Here is a 23433-nt window from a genome sequence, read left to right on the forward strand (position 1 = left end):
AAACAACTCAAACAGATCTTGGATATCTTTTTTGCTTATGTGAGTGGTCAAATTGTGACAAAAGCTCATTGTAATTTTCACTTCTCAAATGTCAAATTTGAGACTGTAACCAGCAAGTTGTTTCATGACCTTTTCTCACACTTTTGCTCTCTTGGTTCTCTTCCCGTTCTTAAAGCCATACTGTGTAACATTCATTTCAGTAGTCATTGTGGTAATGGCAAAGGTGTGGCTTTCATGTTGAAGGCAGCTATTTGTCTACCAAACAGGCCTTGATAATGTTTTTAATTCTCTCGTGAGCTGTAATGTAATTCATCTTCACAGTATACTTTTAGGGGGTTTTCTATGTTAGATTTGACCCTCTTGTTTTCACTCTACACTAAATATCTTTGCCAAAAATAGCAGATCTACAAGCTCACAACATAATAGATCTGCTAAGGTCATCAAATGTTACCCTCAGAGTAGTGGGTTGAATTGTTTAGATTAGCTGTTTTACTGTCGCAACAACTGAACTTGTGTTCCCTCGCTCATTTCTACTCTTTCTCTCCCTGTGTGTCCTCAGTTTGCCAGTTAAACTGCTCTGGCCATGGCGAGTGTGACTCCTTCACACGGCGCTGTGTCTGTCACCCATTCTGGATGGAGAACTTCATCACGTCACAGCTGGGAGATGGAGAGAGCAACTGTGGTGAGAAGATACAATAAAAACTGTCCCATACAGTATTTAGTAGCATTAGTCTGAGAGGTTTTTTGCTCCTGAACGCAAGGGTGTTGAAATGTAGCAGCTACATCCTTCTGGTGAGGCTCCTGTCTCTGACTGGCATGTTAACCCATTTTGACCTGAGATCAGATTCTAAAAATGTCTTCTGAATCCTGACAGTTTTCTGAAAAAGCTATGTTTCTATGTCAGTCGTTCTTCGATTTTTCAAAAATAGCAGACCTACAAGCTCGTAGCACGCCGCTCGTAGGCGTGCTCTGAGCTTGTAGATCTGCTATTTTTCAATAGCTAAAGCATAGCATAATGCTAACACCAAAAGGGGTTCCCGCCCAAAATGGGTTCGGCAGGTGGTTCCATGTGTATCGCAGGAGCCATATGGTTATCACCCCTAGGACCAACCAGTAGGCGTTAGCATATGTATTACTGAGGAATTTAATTCGTACAATGGACCACAATGGAAACAAGCCCCTGGGAATTTTGGTGTTATCCTTTTAGCATAACCTTTGACTGTACTGTTACCTGTACTGTTACTAAGCTTGTTAATAAAGTATTCAATCAATCAATCAATCCCAGCCATGGGAAATTAAGATACTTTGCTTCGCATCATGCCAACACCACCCATAGCTGTGATATGCGATATGAAACGGCTTCTAATTGCTTAATTATTGTGCACACATAGTATACAACCTTAAATACTGTATAATGTTTTGTTTTCAGAGTGGAGTGTACTCTATGTGACAATAGCATCCTTCATGATTGTGGTTGCTATAGCCACAGTTGTCTGGGGAATGGTGTGCTGCTGTCGCAGGTGAGAGTGATGTGCTACTTTAATAATTAATTAGATTACATTTTGAAATATTGTTAAGTCTTGACTCTTGTACAAATGTTGTAGTTATTTTTGAGCTGCCACACCACCATTGCGCTTCTTATGAAATGTGACGGGCTTATATATTTGATTAAATTAAATATATATAAGGTAGATTTTAGTGTACTGTATATGAATGTTACCCACCACTTTTTTGTCGTTTGGAATATACTCATGAATCAGAATATCTGTAAATGGTACAGGGGTCACACTGTCCAATTGTCCTCACAGTTAACCCATATATTTGTTAACAGGCGTAAGAGTAAAGTACGCAGAAGTAAAAGTCGTTACAAAATTCTGGAGGCTGATGAACAAGACAGCCTGGAGCTGCAACCGAAGAAATCTGGTGAGACACACACACACACACACACACACACACACACACACACACACACACACACTTTAAATGGATATGTGACATGTCATGTCACATGATGTGACATAGGTTACATGATATGTCACATTTGTATAGTGTTCCAATTCTGTCTGCTCATTTCTTTCTGTCATCACATCACTTCCAATTTCACAGTTGAATCTGTATCGTCCCTGTCTGAGTTCCCTATTCTGATTTGAAAATGCATTTTCTGTTTAATAATAAAGTGCTGGAGATACTCCTGTTACTGACCAAACACTCTATAGCAATGAGTACTATTATAGAGCTGTTTTAACCAAAGAGAATCACTTACCCTGCCTTTAGCATTGTTTGTTATTAACATCTGTTTTTCATGTTTGTATCTGTCATAAACTCATAATGTGCTGCATCTAATAGTGTATCAAATATTATTAACATAAAGGTGCTAAACAAATTAAGTTTAATTATTTTCTATCCTTTGGTTCTTCTGCTCCTTCCAACCCCTTACCAGGTCGTGCTAAGGCTCCCCCCGCGCCATCCTCTTCTGCCCTCATGCATTCAGACTCGGACCTGGACAGTGACGACGGGCAGGGAGGGATCCCATGGACAGAGCGGGAGCGAGGTCAGCTTCTGAGACCCCAGAATGGCTCCCTGAGAAACGGACAGGGTCCACCGAGAAACAAGAAGCAAAGAGAAGAGCTGCTATAGCAACAGAGGAACGGGAAGCACCCTAAAGCCTCCTCCTGCACATGCACTTACTCCTCTGACTCCACTCCTCACAGCTACTTGTCCCTCGTTCTTGTGCTGTTTTTCTACATGCGACATCATGCCACTTGCCCACTAAAGACACTGTTTGTGACCCTTGGATGTAGGAGGAGAGAGACGAAGAACATGCTGGATACGTGTTGTAATCACATCCCATTGTTAGAAGAAAAAACATGTCCCTGCACGCACACTGAGCCACTATAGAGGGGAAAACTGCATCATTTCTTGATGAAATATGGGCGATGAAATACAATGTAACATGGCGACAATGAGGTTGAAATATACCTCTCTCGCTGAAAGGTGACATCATCAGTCCGTAACTGCGAGAGAAGACATTGTATATCTAACACTTTCTCTTGTTAAGGAGAGGGGAAAAGACTCAACTGACACGATAACCACCGGCAGTTGAGCCCACTTCACACACTCACATTGGTTCACTGAGACATGCAAGTATGTGCGCACATACACACACACTGCACCGTAATTCACACTTGTCCAAGGTTAGACTGATGCTACCAAACACTGCCAAGTATCTACCGATAGTCAGCTATTATATTGATAGCTGATGAGGGAGCTTTTAATTTGAAGGCGTAGCCGTAGGGGCATTGATCACTGGACTTGATCTACTGTTCCCCAAAACTGTACTGTAGCTGTACGTCTATGCATGATGAGCAACATATTGCAGTTCTGGTACGTTACGCTGGAATGACAACCTGCATGTGTTAACGTACTGGATGTGTCGCGAAAGTGTGTCCGGCCAATTGTGCCAAAAACGATTTTACTTACAAAGAGGTTAATGCGTTTGTTTTTAATGCGACTTATTTACGAACACAAATAACAGAGTCACCAATGCGGACTGTCGTCCCCCCATGTTAGCTGGAGGTGGAGGGAGAGAGGCTCATGGGGAAATGCTGTAAGAGGCTCCTCCTCTCCTCACTGGTCTGATTCACTGGAACACACTGGAGAACAAATAGCCTGTGGATACCCTCATGCACCCATCCCTGTGGCCCACAGGATGAGGGCAAGATGAAGGTGATAATGATGGACAGATAAACTGGGCAATACCTCCTCACTCACCTCAAGATGACAAGCTAGTGGAGTGAATGCTAATAGAAGACACTTTGATTGTTTGTTTTTAAACAACCTTTCTTTTAGCTATCAGTTGTACATCAGCTGATGTATCTATGTTTTCATGCACCACCATGTGGTCGGTGAACTCCACTATCACGTTTTCCTCTCATCAGGGGATAAGAACGAGGCTGATCTGTGATTGAGACATCGTAATGAGAATCAAAAACGTCAGCCAGAGTAAAATCGTTAATTTAAATGAAGATTCACAATTTTACAGTGCGTAAACTGTGTTATATTTTTCTGAAATGCTTCCTTTACCATTCTTGCAAACATCTCAGAGAGATCAAGGAGTTGCGAGAATGAAAATTAGTTAATGTGAATTCAGCTTAAGTCCAGAAACACTTGAGCTGCCTTACTCTGCTTACTCTGTAGACTTGAATGTGGCAGATGGATCACTGTAAAGAATATACGTATACATAGTTAAATGTTTACACCGTTTATTGTATTCACTCAGTTCATAGATACACTTGCAGACCCCATGCAAGGTCAGCAAATACTTAAGTTCTAGTTGGTTAAGGTAGAGCATGTGCATCTTACATCTTCCAGTCAGTGGTTGGTGTGCCGCCTGCCCGCCTTAATCCCTAATAGCTCCCCGGCGCCGGCTCTCTGAGCAAAAGGCTACTCACTGCTCCTAGTTGTTATAGGATGGGTTAAAAGCAGAACACTAATTTCATGTATGTGCACATACATAATTATATACATTTACAGTGACTTAAAACACCTCAAGGGGTGCACTGGGGACTATTCTATTCTATTCTATTGACTTTAAATAAATCATATCAGGGATTTACCTTGATATGACAAAAACCTGAACCATTCACTTCTGCAGTGTGTAATAATGGCAAGAAGTAGCTATAGCCATCACCCCTGCTAATGTGTGAAGCAGTGGGTGGTGGTTAGGAGTGTGACTGGACTGGGCTGTTGAGAGGGAAAATTAAACCAAATAATGCTCCTCACAACTTCTAATAGTGCAATTGCTTTGCATGCAGACTGTGAAACTGGCCTGTAAGTTTAGTCACTTTTTTACGTTTTTGTTGAATGTTGAAAGGGTACACCTGTGATTTGATCCAAGCTGTACTCTGTGTGTAATAAGCAATCACTTTAAAAGAAGATTTTCTCTGGGTGCCCTCTGGGTGGCGCAGGGATAGGTTCCTACCCACCACTGCCGCCGGAGACTGGTGTTCAATTCCTCCATGGTGCCTATGGCTTGGCCCTACCGGCCAAGCCAGAGGCACAATTGGCCATGTTAGTCTGCCTGCAGGGGAGGGTGATCTCTGTCGACTCCTACAGGTTGGTTGGGGAAGCTATTCAGCAGGCACTGGGAGTGGAACTGGGAAGAATTTCGTGTTCATCGGATCCACACACATTATGTCTTCCCAATGAAACTCCTCGCTGTCGGATGAAAAGAAGCGACTTCCAACTAATGTTTCAGAGGGGATGTGGACCGTGGTTGTCTACACCCGAACAAATTGGGGTTTGCAGTGACTACTCAGGGTGGGTTGGCAATTACTAAATTGACAAAAAGATTGTGGGGGGAGAACACTGTCTCTCATGCACACTGTCAGCATGAGAGACTTTTGTGCATGGTTTTATTTGCAATGTACCTGTAGTAGTGGACACCAGGCCTAGGATAAAATGACAGAAATATTTTTGAACATTCACTCGTCAACTGGACTTGAATTATAAGTTAATAAAAACATTCTGAAGGAACTAAATTCATGGACAATTTAGGTTTTAAAATTGGGAATTCTTTTGTATTTTTCCCAGGACTGGTGGACAACAACAATCACCATTTGAGTAATTACAGTTTTGTTGTTGATTCACTTTCAATTCTAGAAATTCATAAAGTGGGATTTTATTTTTAAATGCCATGTGAAAATAGATTTTTACCAAATACAGTATTATGTCCCTACGATACATTACAAAATAATTAAAACATTTTACCACATTTAAAATACATTCTAACAATTTATTCTGTTAATAAGCAGATTTAAGTTTACAATTTATCATTAAAAAGTGAATTGACCCCCATCCTGATGGGAGTCCACTGTAAAGAGCATTCAGAGAGATTCAGAATTTAATTAATAAGAAATGTTTATAAATAACATTTTAGTGAAGGATTCCCCTCCCTAAATGTGTGACCAGATCTGATGCAACTGGAATTCAAAATAAAATGTTTCATATTCTTGATTCTTCTGTCACTTTTTAATCACTTGATTGCTCACATAAGAGTTTCCAGCCATGACTGACTTTGAGCCATACAAAATGTACCAGCCATGACCTGATTGTGATGAAAGCTTATATAGACTGCAGTTGGTTTAATAGTCATCAGTCGATCATCACAAAGGCACCTTTCTGTCTTTATTCCACCTTTTCCACTGTGTCCTATCAGCTCTGACAGTGTTTCTGTTCTGGAAAGTTTGGTGTTTTTTAAAGGCTGATACAGAATACAGAAACAGCCAGACAAAGCCTTCCCAGGCCCCTATGATTTGATGGTGTAGAAGAAAAATACATAAGCTATCAGGATCGTATGTTGATAGTTGAAAGTTTTGTATCTTGACAGAACAGCCTTCAATTATCCCATTCAGATGCATAAGTAACTTCCAGTTTCTGTTTCTAAAAGTGGAAACATTGTTATACAGTGTTTGATTCAAAATGATTTCTTCCCTTTCTTTTCATGTCTAGTCTAGCCTGGCATGGCCACATGTCTAGTCTTCATATAGCTGTAATTTTACAAACCCCCAAAACTACATACGTAGAAAGACAGCCAGCTCTGTCCTTTGCTGCTGTTAAGCTGTGCCTCTTATTGGCCCACCATATCATTCACTGTATCATTGCCATGGCCTAATAATGTAATAACAATCTCATTCACATTCATTGACCCACAATTTCAGTATCATTGCCCTGGCCTAATAACATAACCTCATTCACATTCACATTGTCTTTTATGGCTGTCCCTTACTGCTCCATAACACTAAAATTATCTGCTGTGGTTAATGACTTTGACAAGTATGATGGGACACAATGTCCTTGGTAGAGTCTGGAATCTCTGAATGTGAAAGATTTAGCATTTGATTAAACTAAGATTGAGATAGTATTTTGTAGGACACAATATAAAATATTGTTCCTCTCAATTTGTAGTCGGTTACTTTGCATGCAGACTGTGAAACTAAGTTCAGTCACTTTATATTTTTGTAGAATGTTAAAAGGGAAGTGTAAACTTTTGGATTCCTTTTTTTATTACCCTTTATGACTCCTTCACTGCTCTGTAAACTTTGTCGAATCGTACGTTATATCCAATTCTAAGATGTCAGATGTCTTGTGGTGTTGGTGTTTGAATCAACAAGAATTACTTTGCACAGTAGACCGTCTGTCTGTCTGTATCCTTCTATTCTATCCATCCAGCAGCCAGATATGTGACAGGTTCAGACAAGAAAGCAACACATCATGCTTGAGTTATACAACCTTTTGGCATGGACTCAACTCAACTGAGCTGGCATTTATGAAGATTTGTGTTAATTTAATAGATTGCAAACATAATGCAGATTATCATGCAATATATGTGCTGAATCAAAGGATTATTGCTTGCTGGAAAACTTTATCATACTAAAACGGACAGCTGTTACAAGCCTTTTTTTTTGCTGTCACAGGCTGTCATAGGTCACAAGCTGTCATTCTAGGGCCGGCCTAGAATGAGAGCCTGTAACCTGTCCTATGCACATTGCAGGAGGGAGGCGTATTGTAATAACATTCTATAGTAAATATCTGCATAGAGAAGACAAGAAGAGTGAGCAGGAAGCAGCAGTTGTATCTTTTTTCCACCCATGTCATAGACCATGTATGCATTTCTGTGTTTCAGTCTCCTTGACCTTATATGGGAATGAAGGAGTTGGTTGCTGCGAGCGAGCGAGCGAGCACAAAAAAAAAAAACACACAAAAAAAACACAATACGCATAACCGTCCGTAAGACGGTACCGCGCGGCCACAAAATAGCCGACCTGCAAGCCCACAGCGCGTCGCTTCGGTGACGCGCGGTGGGCTTGCAGATCGGTTATTTTCGCCGCGCGTGCGGAGTTAAAGGGCGGAAACGACCTCGCGCGGTGACAGCTGGGAAACTTTGACTGAATCCAGGAAGAAGAGAGGTAGAAAAAAAGAGAGAGCAGCCAGCAGTGAAGCGCCCTGCCTGCACAACGCACGGTCCACTCCCACTGAAGAAACACACACCTCAAAATCACTGCTCCACTCATTTTAGCAGGTAAGACGACGCGTGTGTGTTTTGGGCAACGACGTTAGCGACGATAATGACCTTTAATTCTATCTAACGACAGCGAGGAGGATGGGGTGGTCGAGGCTATTTGCTCTTTAATAACAAAACAATGCGTCTGGGTTCTGGAGTGCGGCGCCGCCGGCCGCCGCTCCCTGGACTGAATCATTCAGACATGACGATTGACAGAAATTAAATGTGGGGGATGTTAATGCGAAATGTGAAAAGACGTCCACTGCTACACACTACAGTACACGCCACTGTCAGGAAGCGACTGTGTAAACTTCCATTTTTGTGTGCAGAGAGATGGTGCCAACATTAGCTAGTAACAACACACACATACACACCGCCTGGGAGGGGTGCCTGTGCACAAATACAGGAAATGAAACAGACGAGGAGGCAGAATGGCAGATATAATCATGTCTGTTTAGGACTGAATGTCTTTCTTCACTAAAACGAATGAATGGCTCGTTCGTTGTTGATCGCATCACGTACATTTGTCATTTAGTTCGGCATGTCTGGATGTTCCCCCCCCCCCTTCTTTATAGCCTAGCATCCTCCTCGCCTGTATGTATGTATGTATGTATCCCACAATCGCATTAACGTCATCGGTTTTCAAGTGGTTTCTTCAACCGGCCGGGGATCGACACTCTGGACGGGACCGTGGAGCTTTTGGTAGAGTTTTTAGACCATCCGCATTCCCATGGCCTACTTTATGACCCGTTTTTATCACAAGAATATAGCTGTGTTACAGAAGTGCATTGCGGCGTCGACGCTCCCTTTATGTCTGTGAGAACTGGACGTCTGCCCTCTGGCTGTGTTGCTGCTGCCTGCCTGGCAGTGTGGCACAAACCCCCACAGAGCTAGCCTCGGTCCCAGCCTTTACTCATTTGCGAAAATAAAATGTGCCACAGAGCCAACCTACTGCAGTTCCCCTGCACATTGACTGGTTGGATTCAATGCGTTGATGTCCCACGCTGCGCCCTAGCCTGTGCCATAATGTTGTAAAAAGTAATTGCAAACGGCAGGCGATATGGATTTGGACTTGGAGGTGTCCTGTGTAGGAGGTGAATTCCACTGAGTACTCAATAAATCTGGACTAGAGGCCTGCCACCTGGAGGGTCATGGTTCTGGCATGTAACATGTTATGGTTGAATGGATTGATCCTGCAGGGGCTTCTGTTCTGAATAGCCCCTTTCGGGGCCCTAGTTTAGCCCCACAAGTCAGAACCATTTTGGGACTTTTTGAGAACAATTTGAGAAATGTACAGTGCACATGTAGTCCATTTAAACTGGGTTAATTCTAAAATACTAGAATCAAATTTGTTGTGGTGATCTATGGAAATTCCTTGAGAGTTTGGAGACAACAGTTTCTTTGATGGTCAGCATTTTCTGGAAGACTTGACTACCAATTTGTACTATTGGATGTGGATTTGTGTGACAGAGTAGCTGCTAAGCCCATGTGAGTCCAAATATATCCGCTTTACCTTACTTACTTGTATACATTTTAAGGAATTTATAATGTAAGCATACACTTAAGTACTTGTTTACTACAACGTAAAATCTTCAGTGGTAATTTCACATTAAGGGTGTATAATGAAATGATCGTTCCATTTTGTACACCATGACTTAAATGAACACTCCTGGTTTTACTGTGTAGAGTAGACCGTGTCTACTCTACTTACACCCTGACTGACCCGCCCTTTCTCAGTTGTCATACCTTAACTCGGGTAACAAGGGAGTGAACCAGGTCAACTCTGGTACCTGTAGTCATATATCTCACTCACTGCTATGATGGGTACAATTACAGCTGGCCTAGTGTTGGATGAGAGGGTAGTTAGTTGGGGGGGGTGTGACTGACTGTGTAAACTCGGTGAGTTCTAATCTTACAGTTAAGGTGTGTGTTTTGGCACGCCTAGTTGATCCTAAACTTGCCTCACTCACTGTAAATTAGTCATTCGTATGTACAACTAATTTGTATCTTAAATTTCCCATGCCCCTTATTATATACACAATGACGTGTCATGCATTAATAGCACATAGGCCTAACTCAAATGTTCCTAACTGATTAGTCCTGTGTCAGTAGCCTACACACTACAGTATATTGGGTCTTCATTTACCTGTATCTGTCTGACAAGACAAGTCAGATTTAGTTTCCTCCCTGCATGGGTTAATGGTCATTAGTGAGAGTAGTTTTATCTGTGCGTATATCCATTCATTTGAAGCCAGGTGAAAGTGCCTGAGGCGGTCTCAGTCACACAGGTAAAGGTGGTGTTGCGTTACTTAACTGGTGTCTTATGTAATGTCAGCCCACTGACCAGGTGTGTGTGTGTATACCAGGTGACTCGGTTTGTACAATAACACAAGAGCTCACATTTTATGATAATTTTATACCCCTGTTGCTCTTTCACTGTAAGGTGTAAAAAATGGAAAGAAAAAAGAACAGACCAATTGAATTGGCACAGAGGATTTTGCATGGATACTTCTTGGGGTGAGGTATTCAGACAAGTTGGTAGTTGTAGAGTTAAACATGTATTGGTGTAGCAATGCATTTTTGCAACCACATTCTTTGTGTGTCTCTCTGTGTGTGTCCATGAGGCTCACCTGTGTCCCCTAAGAGTAAAATTAGTGGTTCTTGGATTTTAGATGGCATACAGTATTTGTTATGACAGTATAGTGTTTGTAGGAAAGGTCTGCACTCTGAACAAGTACACAGAATTATAAATGGACGGAGGTTTTACTAAGTGAAATTTACTCTAAAAATGTGACTGTGTACATGCATTTCAACAGCAGGTCATGACTTGCCTGCCTCCATACCTCTTGTCACTATGACTCAACCACTGACTCTTCAAAGAGGAACTCCTTTATCCTGCTAGCATGAGTTTGATTCCTGTTTTGTCATTCAGTCACATCCAGAATAGGTTTCTTGCACTTATGAGCAGTCACTGAAAACGGTATGACCGTTAAACTGTATGGTGTCAATATCTGACTGGCCTATAGTTACTGACATTTTGTGGCAAGTGTCAAGTTGTCAACACAAATGTAGTATTTGTTATAGTATATATGCACTTCAGCATCAGACCATTATGACTTGTACAGTCTGAGAATGAACAGATCGTGAACAACAGTCACCAATGGTTCCGCACTGAGCTAGGTACAGACATGTAAGAAAGATGGGACACCTCATGAAAACCTTTGTCTTACATAATTCAATGTGGACATTTGATCTTTATTTTAACAATTTTGAGAGATTGACTCAGTAATGTAACTAAACAAATAAAACTGAAATATCTTATTATTTTACTTACAGTTTCAGTTTATTTTTATTTACTAGAGCGGTGCCCGTTGGGCACTGGCCTATTTGAAACGATGAAAGTTGGAAATGCATGCCCCACCCAGATATTATGTCTGTGTCACATTTATGCCCATTGATGGGGGAAAGTAGACCCTTTAAGCAGTTACCATTACTTTTAACTGTGTGCAGCCGAGCTGTGCCCATGCAAGGTCACGGAGTGACAGAGAGATTTCTATATAGTGGCTGGTAAAAAGAGTGACACGTCAGAATTCTCCAGGTCAGACAACCCTCTGGCCTGCGCTTCGCGGGGCCCCCAGATCTGTGGACTGATGTGATCGAATCTGATTCGTGATGTAACGGGTCGTATTTGCTTTCATATGTCTTTGCTGTTCATATGCATCACATGACCATTCAATTTGGGATAATTGTGGGCAATCAATAAATGCCAGATCTTGTGAATCCATGATTTTAAGTGTACAGCCTGTTTATTGGACTATTAGATAACCATCTCACAGGATGGCGCATCAGCATATATGGAGTTCTTTGTCAGGACCCAAATATGGAGTCTATGCAGACGTCAGAATGATGTCGGAACAGGCCAGCTCCATATATGGACACTGGGCAGGGGCCCTGTCCAGAGCCCAGGCATTTGCCTTTTTGGGGCGGTTCTGGACAACCGTGGGTCCGACCGACTCGACACCGGGCACTGCACCTCCTGTGGTGGGGTAGAACGCATGTGTCGGTGAGGTTTGAAGTTGGTGGGGCAAACGGTTCTCAAGTTACATGGATTACGTATGTACATACGTGTACACACACAGAGACTTTGTGCAATAGTTAGACCCAAGGGGTCTCTGTGCACTTGATGCATCAACAATCAGAAAGAAACTACACAAATTAGGTTTTCATCTGAGCTGTGCTAGGAGGAAAGTTGAAACCCTTACTGTCAAAAATGCATTTGGGGTAAATTTGAGGATTAGCCTTTAGCAACAACTTGCTGTTTGGCCAGCACCAAGGAATGTTCACACTATCAGTAAGGGTTCATTTAACTCTGAGAGTGTACAAATGGATACATAAACACTTGAGGTTTCGAATGTCCCTCATCTTCTTCTGTCTTGTCTGTATTCCCAGGTATGGCAGAGTTGGCCAGTCTGGTGCAGCGGTTGGAGATAGCCGTGGGTCGTCTGGAGGCTGCATCTGGCTCTGGTGGCGGCAGTGCTGGTGGTGGAGGTGGAGGTACGCCAATTCTAAATACTAAACTGTCATTACCAAGATGTTTGTTGCCAGCCGGATGCTATCCTGCTACTAGTAAATGTCTTTGGCTGCCTGAAAGGTTTAGCACTTTAGCTGTTCAAGCTACTACGGCTGCAATTTACTCATGAGGCAGAAATTTAACAAACTGGAAAAGGTAGCCTCCACCAATTTACCTCGTATTTACGACCTTAGTATTTATCAGTGAAGTCTGTCTTTTTGTACTATTTACTGGTGGCTTCCATTTCCCTGTTGGCTATAAGCTTAGCCCATGGGCTGGGTTCTGATTTAAATGGTCAGCTATGTTGTGATTAGCCCTACTTAAAGCTGAGTCACAGTCAGCCGTGTTGCCAAAACTATATTTGAACACATTGCTGTATTCTTGCATTTTCTGCTCCTGGATCAGCCAATTGACCTAACCGCAGGAGAATAGTACAATGGATAATTAAATGTAGTACCTATTCTGTTCTAAACCGTAAAATCCTCAGTGTTAATTTAAGATGAGCGTAATAATAAGTGTACAAATGTAATAGAGTCTCAGGGTTAAATTGCATTACGTCAGACAGCTCTAGGTCCCAGGCAGACATCACATCAGAGGCCAGAACTGCCGGTGTGTTTGTAGTTTGATAAAGTAGACTGGTTAATAAAACATGACCCATGAAACATGACTTTCTCCCTTGGTAATGTTTCTTCTCGCTCCTTCTCTGTGCCTGTCCAGCCGTATCAGCATATGTGGAGGCGTATGACGACATCATCAAAGGTCCCGTGGCTCAGTACACCACTCTCAGCCAGCAGATCGGGGGTGACGTCCAGAAACACGTCAGTAAAATGTTTGAATAATGGCCACACATAAAAATGACTGTAAAAATCCATAAGTGTACCATTTATGATGGATAATATGGGTCTATAATACTGAGTATTTTGCGGTGTACAGTCTTGCTGTGTACAGTGCATTTATATGGTCTACACACATCCCCCTCATCTCACTTTCTCTCCCTTTATCCTTGGTGCTCTCACTGTCTATCTGTCTCTCGCTTGCTTCATCTGTGTGCCATTGGTTGGCTTTCCATCTCACCAGTGGTGGACACTGGACAGTAACAAAGTACATTTATTTGAGTACTGTAGTAGTACTTTACTACATTTGATTGAGTATCTCTACTTGATTTGAAATGTTTAGTGGCGTGAAAGTCAAGTATCGAAACGATATGAAAACAAATCTTGTACTTTTGACTCTTTCTATGAAGGTAAAAAAATCATTATGAATTAACCACATAAGGCCTATAATTACAATACAACATCATAGAGTACATTGTATATCTGCTGTAGATTGTACCTGCTATTTTCACTATTTATATTTTTGGAAAGTTTCTGGAAAATCTTTGAATTTGTTTAAAATGTACTTTGTAATTTTTCTTTTGAATACCTAAGTATTTCTAAAAGCATGTACTTTTGAATACAATGAATCAGCTACTCCAGTACTTAACTCAAGTACGATTTTGTTGAGTAATATTTGAGCAGCAGGAGTATCTATACCTTTGACTCAAGTACTGGTTGATTACTTTGTCCACCACTACATCTCACACTCTGTCTTCTTCTCCAGGCGGACATGATGAAGCAGGCGTTCTCCTGTCAGAGACAACTCCTTGTCGCAGCCTCCAGCTCCCAGAAGCCCTCTGATGTGAGTGAAAAGAATATGCATCATAATCAATCAACCAGTAAACTACCCACTGATTAGAGGCGCCGCAATCTGGAATGTATTTGAATGAATTAAAAGTTATTTTCATAGTAAAGGCCTAGAGGCGCTGCAATCTGGAATGTATTCGAATTAATGAAAAGTTATTTTCATAGTAAAGGCCTGTTCATAGTCCAGTTTTCAGGGAAGAGGTGACCACCGAAAACTAGAACACGCTGCGGCTGCACTGCTCACATCTGTTTTTACTAACGACCATTTCGGTGGTCACCTCTTCACCGACAACTGGACTATGAATAGGTCTTAATGTATCTGTATAGTATCAGTACAGCAGCAATCTGGGAACCCTCTCCCTCAGAGGGTTCTGGGAACCCTCTCCCCCAGTTCTCTCTTTTTTTTGTGAGAGAACTGGGTTTGGCTCCTCCACTTTCTTAGGTCACATTCTCACCAGAGAGCTTTGCTGCGATTAAAACGAATCCCGCTGCGCATTTTCAGAAAGTGCGCAGAAAGTGCGAAAGTTCGTTTGGCAGGTGTGAAGGCTCATTTGAAGCAAAGAACCGCATTTTACTCCGCCCAAAAACGGGGGTTTCGCGAATGCAATCCGCAGTAAATAAAGGAAATGAAGCAAACAATGTGGCGGGTGAGGAGCTGAACACAGTTGGAGACGTTGAAGGCATATTTTACGCAGCGCAAAGATGTCCCGTTACTGTGGATAGACGTGGTCGAATGAGGAGACTGAAGCCCTGATCGAAATGAGGACGTGTACATTAATCAATTGCTTAAGAAAACACTGCAGTGTAGCCTATTATAGCCTACAGAATAGTCTATCTGTCTGTGCGTGCTGTAAACATGGAGTGCTGTCAGTCACTGTGTGGGGACTGGGGAGTTGTATCAGTGCGCTCATGCAGCGCTGTGCCTCCATGCCCAAAAGAACAGTATGTGGCGGCTGCGTGCGTAGAGGGAGAGAGAGAAAGAGAGAGAGGGGGGGGGGGGGGGAGGTCCCAGACGGCACGACACATGCACGTTTTATCACCATAGATTTCACTGTGTAGGCTAGTTTATGAATGGAACACATTGATAAAGGTCCCCCCTGCTGCGTTTCCAATTGCTGCGAATGACAGTGTGAAGGCAAACCGCAGCCAATTAAATATGCAAGAATCCCAATTTCCCCGCCCATACGCATCCGAGTCTACCGAAGTATTAGGTGAGAATGTAACCTTAGTCCACTTCCTCCCGGGTGCTCCTGTGTTTATTCCTACATACGGATTCAGCTGTTGGCGGAATCTGTCTTGAGAGATTAGTACAGCAGCCAGTGACTAGCACTGCATAAATTATGCATGTCCATTTCTGTCCTTCATGTCTCTGAGGTTCTGTTGTAAAGGAGGTCTACTAATGTCGTCTTCTCTGTAGGCTGCGTTGACCACCCTCCTGCAGCCAGTGTCCAAAGTCATCCAGGACGTGCAGACGTTCCGTGAGAAGAACCGCACCTCGACGTTCTTCAACCACCTCTCCTCCGTCAGCGAGAGTGTGCCCGCACTTGGCTGGGTCGCCATGGTGAGAGAGACGGAAAGGGAGTGGGGTTGGCACTGCCATCTGAATGCCTGCTGAGTGGGGTGAAGTTGGTTCCTCTGTGTGTGGATTCTTTGTGCATGAATGCATGGATGCGTGTGGGTGGGTGATTAAATGAGCGTGCGATAATCAGCAGAAACAAGCCTTGCTTTCATTCAGTAGTTGAACAGAGCCTCACTGTTAACCGGTGTTGTGATTTTGATTATGTAGTTAATGTAGTTAAAAAGCATTTAATAGCGGTACTATCAAAACTAAAATGTAACATATTCTTGAATCCTATCAAATCCTCAGTTTTAATTGAGTGTACACAGGTCGTTTGAATTTTTACACTATTCATATAGCAACCATTGCTATAGACCAGGGCTAGGCGACCTTTGGCACTGGTGCCAACATCGGTAGATTTCGCACCAAAGATGGTGATCATGGCACACTGGCAAAGTGTGAGAGAGAGGCTTTTTGGTAAACTATTTTTAAAAACGTCAAATAAAGTCCCTCGCGTTTGTATACAGTAAATTACATCTTGCACATAATTCTACATTCGTTAAAACTCTGAACTCTGACTGGGGAGAGAGTCGAAATATGGCTCTGACTCTAATGATCATTATAACAATGTGAGACAACATTTTTAAAAAGGAAGGAAAAAGGTTACATTTGTGGACAATCAAAATATGTTAGAATGTTTTGTCATTAACCCATTCTGACCGGGCACCCATTTTGGTGTTAGCATCATGTTATGCTTTATCTATTGAAAAATAGCAGATCTACAAGCTCATATCGCGCCACCGAGTGGCGCGATACGAGCTTGTAGGTCTGCTATTTTTTTTTAAATCGAAGAACGACTGACATTTTTAGAATCTGATCTCAGGTCAGAATGGGTTAATCAGACCAGTGTGTGTCCAGCGGAAACCTCGTATGAATCTGATCTCAGGTCAGAATGGGTTAAAATGAATGTTGGCACGCTGCCTATGTAGAAAATACAAACATGGCACTTTGTTTATTGAGTGTTTGTTCATTAGCAGGTGTCATGTCTCCAGCTCTTTAGTAAAGGTCAGGATTCTAATTCCATGAGTGAACTCGGACAGTATACAGGATCAAAAAGTAAAATTGGAAGTAATCTGAGTTCCCAGAAGTTTTTCGTTGTCGCCACTAGGATGGGAATTGGAAGTGATGAAATAAATCAATGAACAGACCAAATTTAAACACTATAAAACTGAAAACTTAGTCCACCTATAAATGAACACATTTTACAACAGTGAAAGGCAGAAATATAAAATGCCTCTGGAGGTATCTGATAGTCAGTCCAGTGCTTGGTGTGTGTATATGTAAATTATGTATATATACATGGGCACAAGACGCCTGATCAGTGAGTCGCTGGTTTGATTCCAGATTTCTCTGACCATTTGCTGTTTGTCATTCCCCTGCTATCATCTCTACAGTTTCAGTCTCTGTTGTCTGTGTCAAATAAAGGCTGAAAATGCTCAAAATGACCCGCTCCCTCTCTGATCTGATATGCTTCTTCTTCCTCGCTTGTTCCAGGCTCCTAAGCCAGGCCCCTTTGTGAAAGAGATGCAGGACTCCGCCATGTTCTACACCAACCGTGTGCTTAAGGACTACAAGGAGAAGTAAGGAAGCATATTGTGCATCTAGACGGTAACATCCACCCTGACGGTGTACAAATATAAAAACTTAACTGAGAGTGTATGGGCTAAATGACAGGTAGTCTACTCTGTACTTTAAGAGGCAGAACCTTTCTGTCCCCATCTGTCTTTAATTCACCCCAGCTATAACGTTGAAGCAGTTTCACTTACTCAGCAGCACTGCCACATAAAGCTCTGCTAGTATGAAGCGGTTAGGACTGACATCATGGCTTATGTAATATGTACACACCACTGTCGTACCGAGAAGCCTTGAGAAAATAATATGGTAGTGGCTGTCCCAGCATACTTTCATGATTTAATGTCTTCAGTTTAGTGGTTTCACGTTTGTACCCTTTGTTGTAAATGTATACAAAAGAACCAACTTTATTCCTTCTACTACAAGACTCTGGGGCTGACTACTCCATTGAGGGGCAGAATTGCAAACACACTCAGTTGTTGGTTTGGATTATTATTTAAACTACCGGTATGTGTAGACTCTGGTATAATGAATGGCCTGCTACTTGAGGTGCTGCAGGGAGGGAGCCGAGGGACACAGTAATGCAGATGGAACAATTAACCAGTTTCAACCTTTTTTTACCTAAATCATTTTGCTGAAAATAAATTGTGTATATTTATGACAAAAAACAATTCCATTGGGACAATCAATAGATGCCACGGTTTCTTCCTACTTCCAGGGACAAGACGCATGTGGAGTGGGTGAAAGCCTATCTTACCATCTGGACTCAGCTCCAGAACTACATCAAAGAGCACCACACTACGGGATTGTCCTGGAGCAAGAGTGTAAGCCCGGCTTTTTGTTCCCTCTTGCCCTTTTTGTTTCTCTATATCACACTCGTATCTAATGTATTGTATTTATTATTCAGAGCTCATACACGGAAAACTACATTCAAATAAACCACGGTAAAAATGTCTTCACCGCCTCAGGGTCCTGTAGCATCGGCCTCTGCGGTACCTCCCAGCGCTCCCGTCGGCGGATGCCCCCCTCCCCCTCCCCCTGGGCCCCCTCCTCCTCCAATGGCCATGGGCCAGACATCGGGTGGTGGCGCTGCCCCTCAGACCAATGCTCTGTTCGCCGACATCAACAAGGGAGCCGATATCACCAAGGGTAGGTGGCACAGTCAGAGGATCATCTCACACCCGCCGCTGGGTCAGCTTCTAGGCCCTGTTTGTGTTTGTAAACCTTGCTTGTAGGGGTGCAAAATAATAGATTTAAAAACGGTACAGCAAATGGCAGACCAACAAATTCAACGCGTTTTGAGCTACTTGCTTGTCAGCCGTCTTTTTTTCATTTTTACTATTCTTTTTGATCTTTTTCTACCTGCTTAGTTTATTCTATCAAATCCCAACTCCCTTGTAGCTGCTGATCCCTAGTGGTCTTAGGGGAGGTGTGTAGACGAGCATGTGCCTCCTGGCCACTTTTTTTGAGGGGCACTAGCCCCTCCTATGCCCAGCTTTGTGTGTACCACATATTTGATTCGCTGAGCACGGAATGTGACGTATGATGATGTATGACGATAAGAGTGCCACCACACTTCACACAAGTGTGATTTTTCTTATTTTAGCTATAGTGTTTAATGTTGTCTGTACACAAACATTAAATGCCATTGACAATGAATACTAGAAAGTCTCCAGTTTATTGCTTTCATGATGGTGATTAATTGTCGAATTAGATCATGTGCATTTGACCAATGAAAGGTGTCTTACTCTCAGTCTCCATTCTGTCCCCCTCCAGGCTTGAAGCATGTGTCCAAAGACCAGATGACTCACAAGAATCCAAACCTGAGGGCCGGGGAGCGTGCGCCAGTCCGCTCTGGACCCAAACCCTTCAGTGCCTCGCCCCGCCCCTCTGCCGCAGCTACCCCCACCCGCACGCTGCCCCCTGTGTTGGAGCTAGACGGAAAGAAGTGGAAAGTGGTGCGTCAATCACATCTACCAAATAAAATCTAAATAATGTTTTGAGGGGTGCTAGTCCCTCCTATGCCCAGCTTTGTGTGCGCGAGGATTTGAGCGAGGATTTGATTTGATTGGATTGGCAGAGAGCTTAAAAAGTCACACAGAAATGTGAGGACATTTCTGGATACACCTGCCTGGAGGGTGTTTCCAGAAACACCCTTTTTAATGCACTTTTGAAAACGTTTGTTTAAAATATTTAGATTTTCTATTTTTGCCCCATACACATCCAGGACTTCTAACTAAACTAGGCAAAATAGACATTTAACATACCTTCAAACTGCATGCGGCGACATGAAGATGGTATCTATGGTAGATTACTAGAAGGGATTTCCCCGGACGGTAACTAATGACACATGGGCCAAATTTCAATACCCAAAATCACTCACTCACACTCGATCACTCCAGCATGGCGATGTTATGGTGAAATTGGTGACCTGCCGAAATATGTGACCATCTTGTGAACTTCACACAAATGACAGGTCTTTAAATACGTGCCCTAAGTAAATACCGCTAGGTTGTACTCTGCTAATAAACAAACCGGTGGCGGAGGAAACCATGCAAGCCACCACCCTGCACATCGGGAGCAACTAGGGGTTCAGAGTCTTGCTCAAGGACACTTCGACACTAACTCTGGGGGAGCCCGGGATCGAACTGGGAACTCTACCCCTAAGCCCCTGTTTTGTAGCTGACTCTGAGAAACGTGGGCATGAGTCACAGAGACTAAACAAGCCCTTGTTTGATACCATTGCTTTTTATAGTTGCACCCTTTTATGGTAACTGCGGTTCCCATCCTCTTTTAAATCATTAATGTTCCTCTCCTCTACCCTTCCTTCCCACTGCAGGAGAACCAGGAGGGCGCGCAGGACTTGGTGATCAGTGACACAGAGCTGAAGCAGGTGGTCTATGCCTTCAAGTGCAACAACAGCACACTGAACGTCAAGGGCAAGATCAACTCAATCACTTTAGGTAAGGATACTGTCAGGGAAAGTGACTAGACCCACCCAGGATCAGTTGAACTCAATTCTCAGGCCTTTAAGGCAAAGGCTTTATGACAAATAATGCTGATAATTCATCATCCAGGGTGAGGAGGACACAAATAGGCTCCCTGTTTATTATTATATTTCCTGTTCTTGTTTTAACAGTTGTATTTTTGAGCTAAGCATCCTGTTTCTGTCAGCCACACAGTAGGTCGATAACTGGCCAATAGCGACCCCAAGTGGTTGGTAAAGTCATTGCCGTGAAAGCCACCCATAACATTGTATTGTATTGTATTCAGTCATACTTCTAAAGTAATTGTTGAAACGTCCTTGTCTGCTTTAGCATTTTGAGACATAAACCCAGGTAATTTTTGCATTCCGAGACATAAACCCAGGTAAAGTTTGCATTCCAAGACATGAACCTAAGTAACATTTGTGCAGTGTGTTGATCTGTATATGATGTGCTTTTATTCTGTGTTAGACAACTGTAGGAAACTAGGCCTGGTGTTCGAAGACGTGGTGGGCATCGTAGACATCATCAACTGCAGAGACGTCAAGGTTCAGGTGTGTGTCCTGAAATCTAAATAAATGCTTTGTTCAGATTGCAGTTAAATCTAATTTATTTTTCTAAAACTACCTATAGAAAAGACTTGCCTATTGCATATTGGATTTGTGCATGCTGACATCGTCAAACTATCGGCATTGATTGCTTTGGTAAAGATAAAGTTGTGCGTAATGGTTCATATTTATAATTTGTCGTTCGTTTGTACGATGGTATCACACACCAAACACCAAAAAGCAGCTCACACCTGGAGGTAGATCAGCTATTTTCGGTGTGTCATCGTCGTACGACATCATGGTATATAAATCAGGCTTCAGTGTCTAGAGTAGATTGAGACACATCTTTAAAAATTGCATTTAGAAATTGCATTTCAAACCACCTAGTAGAAATATGGTTTGAATCTGATTTGCAAGTTTGCTCTTCAGACTTTTTGTTGCTGAAAACCAATCTGATTATAATCTGGATAGGCCAAAGAAAAGTGATTTGGTCTGCCAGTTTCAACATAGCCAAAAATATCTCGGATGTTTACAAATTAGTAGAACATGAGTTTATTTATTTCATTTTAATTAGCATTTCATGTTTTAGGTGTTAGGCAAGGTCCCTACCATGTCCATCAACAAGACGGACGGTTGCCATGTCTACCTGAGCAAGGATTCGCTGATGTGTGAAATCGTCAGTGCCAAAAGCTCAGAGATGAACATTTTGGTACCCAACAAAGATGGAGAATTTGTGAGTGTCTGAATTTTTGTTTTGTTTTTAGTTTCTGCAGAGCATGGAACAGAGTGAATTGTATTGTGTATCCTTTTTTTCCCCTTGTGCAGGAGGTTTTCCTTTACCTTTTTTTTTATTGGAATTACATAACTTAAAATAAATGATTAGTTTCCTTATCGTAGTTGACTTAACATGTATATTGTTTCTTCTTCTGTCAGACGGAGATCCCTGTTCCTGAGCAGTTTAAGACCGTCTGGGATGGAAGCAAGCTCGTCACCACAGCATCAGAGATTGCTGCATAGAGGCAGCCCATGAAACGGCCACGCCTCCCATCAACAACACCGCCGCCACCTTTTTGCAAAAATACCTGACTGATCGACCGGCCGACCATCCAGCTAACACTCACGATAGACTGAGATTCGGACCTCACCATGCTCTCTCCTTCCTCCCTATATCAGCCAACTACAGCTTAAGCTGTTCCTTTTATCAGCCAACAAGAGGACTGCTTGCTTGATCTGGAGCATTCCTCCAGCCAATTGCAGGGAGCAGCTTGTCATTTGAATTGGTGTTTCCATGGCCAGTGAGCACTCTTCACAAGCATTTATAAAATGAGGTTTGCCAACCACTGGTATGTTCATTTTTCTTTACCTATCCAGAAAATCCTCTCCTAAATTTACCATATAGATTTAATAACGTTAGCCAACATGGTGAGTGTGAGATAAGGCACTATCGTAACGTTTTTTGACTACATGTCAACACTGTAGCCACTGTAGCCAATCAATTTAAACTAGCAGGTTTAACCAATCAAGTTATTACGGTTTACAATTCGTTTTTTCTCTTTAAATAGGGCTCCAATAGGTTTCTTCATTATATGCAATCCAATGACAAAGCACATGTACAACAAACCAAGGTCTTATACTGTACATAGTGTTTACTGTAACTGTGTTATTAACACTCTTTGGGGATAATAAATGAGTTAAGTGCATGGTCACTCGGTTTAATTCTCATAATGTGCTGAACCTGAACAAAAGATATTGTTGAATGAGGGAAAGAAAAAAAGATCATTCCATGCATCACTGACCTGAGAGCTCACGCATAGGACATTCCTTTGAATATATATATATAAAAAAAACAATTAAAAAGAACACATTCCATGGATGGTGGCATGAAAAGATAAGCCAGGCAAAGAAATCAAGAAACGGCATGTGACCTCAAGTGAACGGCTCCTTTGCTTTGATACAAACTGGAAGTATAAAGAAAGTGGCAGAGGGAACGATGACGATTATGAATCAATCATTGGCAGTTATGCTCCTCCCCACACTTGATTGGAAATATCTGCTGTTATGAACTGTACAGATTAGAGTTAGTAAGTCTTGCACATAGTCCTATCATCATCATCACCTCCTCACTTTAACACCAAGCCCCATCTTCACTTGTTTCTCTTTGGTGGTCATATGCACTTGTAGTCATTAGTTGGATTTTCTTTTTGTACCATCTGTCTGTTTCCTTTGTCTTTACATCTTAATTTGGTCCAGAATCAAAATTCTGCTCATTAGTGCTGGAGGAGACTACATTAAAAATGTTGCAATAAAATTGTGAATTTGTGCTGCCTTTTTTTCCCTCTTCCGTGCGGGGGAATGTGTCTGTCCTTGATTAGTAGATACAATTACGGTAAGTATAAT

General features: G+C 42.3%; 2 protein-coding genes across 6 annotated transcripts in view; both read left to right on the forward strand.

Moving 5' to 3' along the window:
- kiaa0319l (KIAA0319-like) overlaps positions 1–6010 on the forward strand; it is a 29133-nt gene extending 23123 nt beyond the window's left edge. For all 4 annotated transcript variants that reach the window (XM_083764429.1, XM_083764431.1, XM_083764430.1 and 1 more), the window contains 4 exons: positions 560–682; positions 1430–1520; positions 1832–1923; positions 2441–6010. In XM_083764429.1, the coding sequence (XP_083620555.1) occupies positions 560–682; positions 1430–1520; positions 1832–1923; positions 2441–2637 (503 nt within the window). In that variant the 3' untranslated portion in view covers positions 2638–6010. The remainder of the gene's footprint in view (positions 1–559; positions 683–1429; positions 1521–1831; positions 1924–2440) is intronic.
- Positions 6011–7921: 1911 nt separating this feature from the next.
- cap1 (CAP, adenylate cyclase-associated protein 1 (yeast)) lies at positions 7922–23344 on the forward strand. 2 transcript variants are annotated; one of them, XM_083781026.1, is made up of 13 exons: positions 7922–8080; positions 12512–12616; positions 13350–13450; positions 14232–14309; positions 15732–15875; positions 17427–17512; positions 18223–18328; positions 18473–18653; positions 19281–19462; positions 20344–20467; positions 20960–21042; positions 21626–21769; positions 21970–23344. In XM_083781026.1, exons 2-13 carry the CDS (start codon positions 12514–12516, stop codon positions 22051–22053), a joined length of 1416 nt encoding a protein of 471 aa, XP_083637152.1. In that variant the 5' UTR covers positions 7922–8080; positions 12512–12513; the 3' UTR covers positions 22054–23344. The 2 variants fall into 2 exon arrangements, with proteins under 2 accessions (XP_083637152.1, XP_083637153.1); XM_083781027.1 differs by having other exon boundaries at positions 12512–12610.
- Positions 23345–23433: the final 89 nt, after the last annotated feature.

Source organism: Protomyctophum parallelum (assembly GCF_964188405.1).
Source record: "Protomyctophum parallelum genome assembly, chromosome: 1".
Classification (NCBI taxonomy): domain Eukaryota; kingdom Metazoa; phylum Chordata; class Actinopteri; order Myctophiformes; family Myctophidae; genus Protomyctophum; species Protomyctophum parallelum.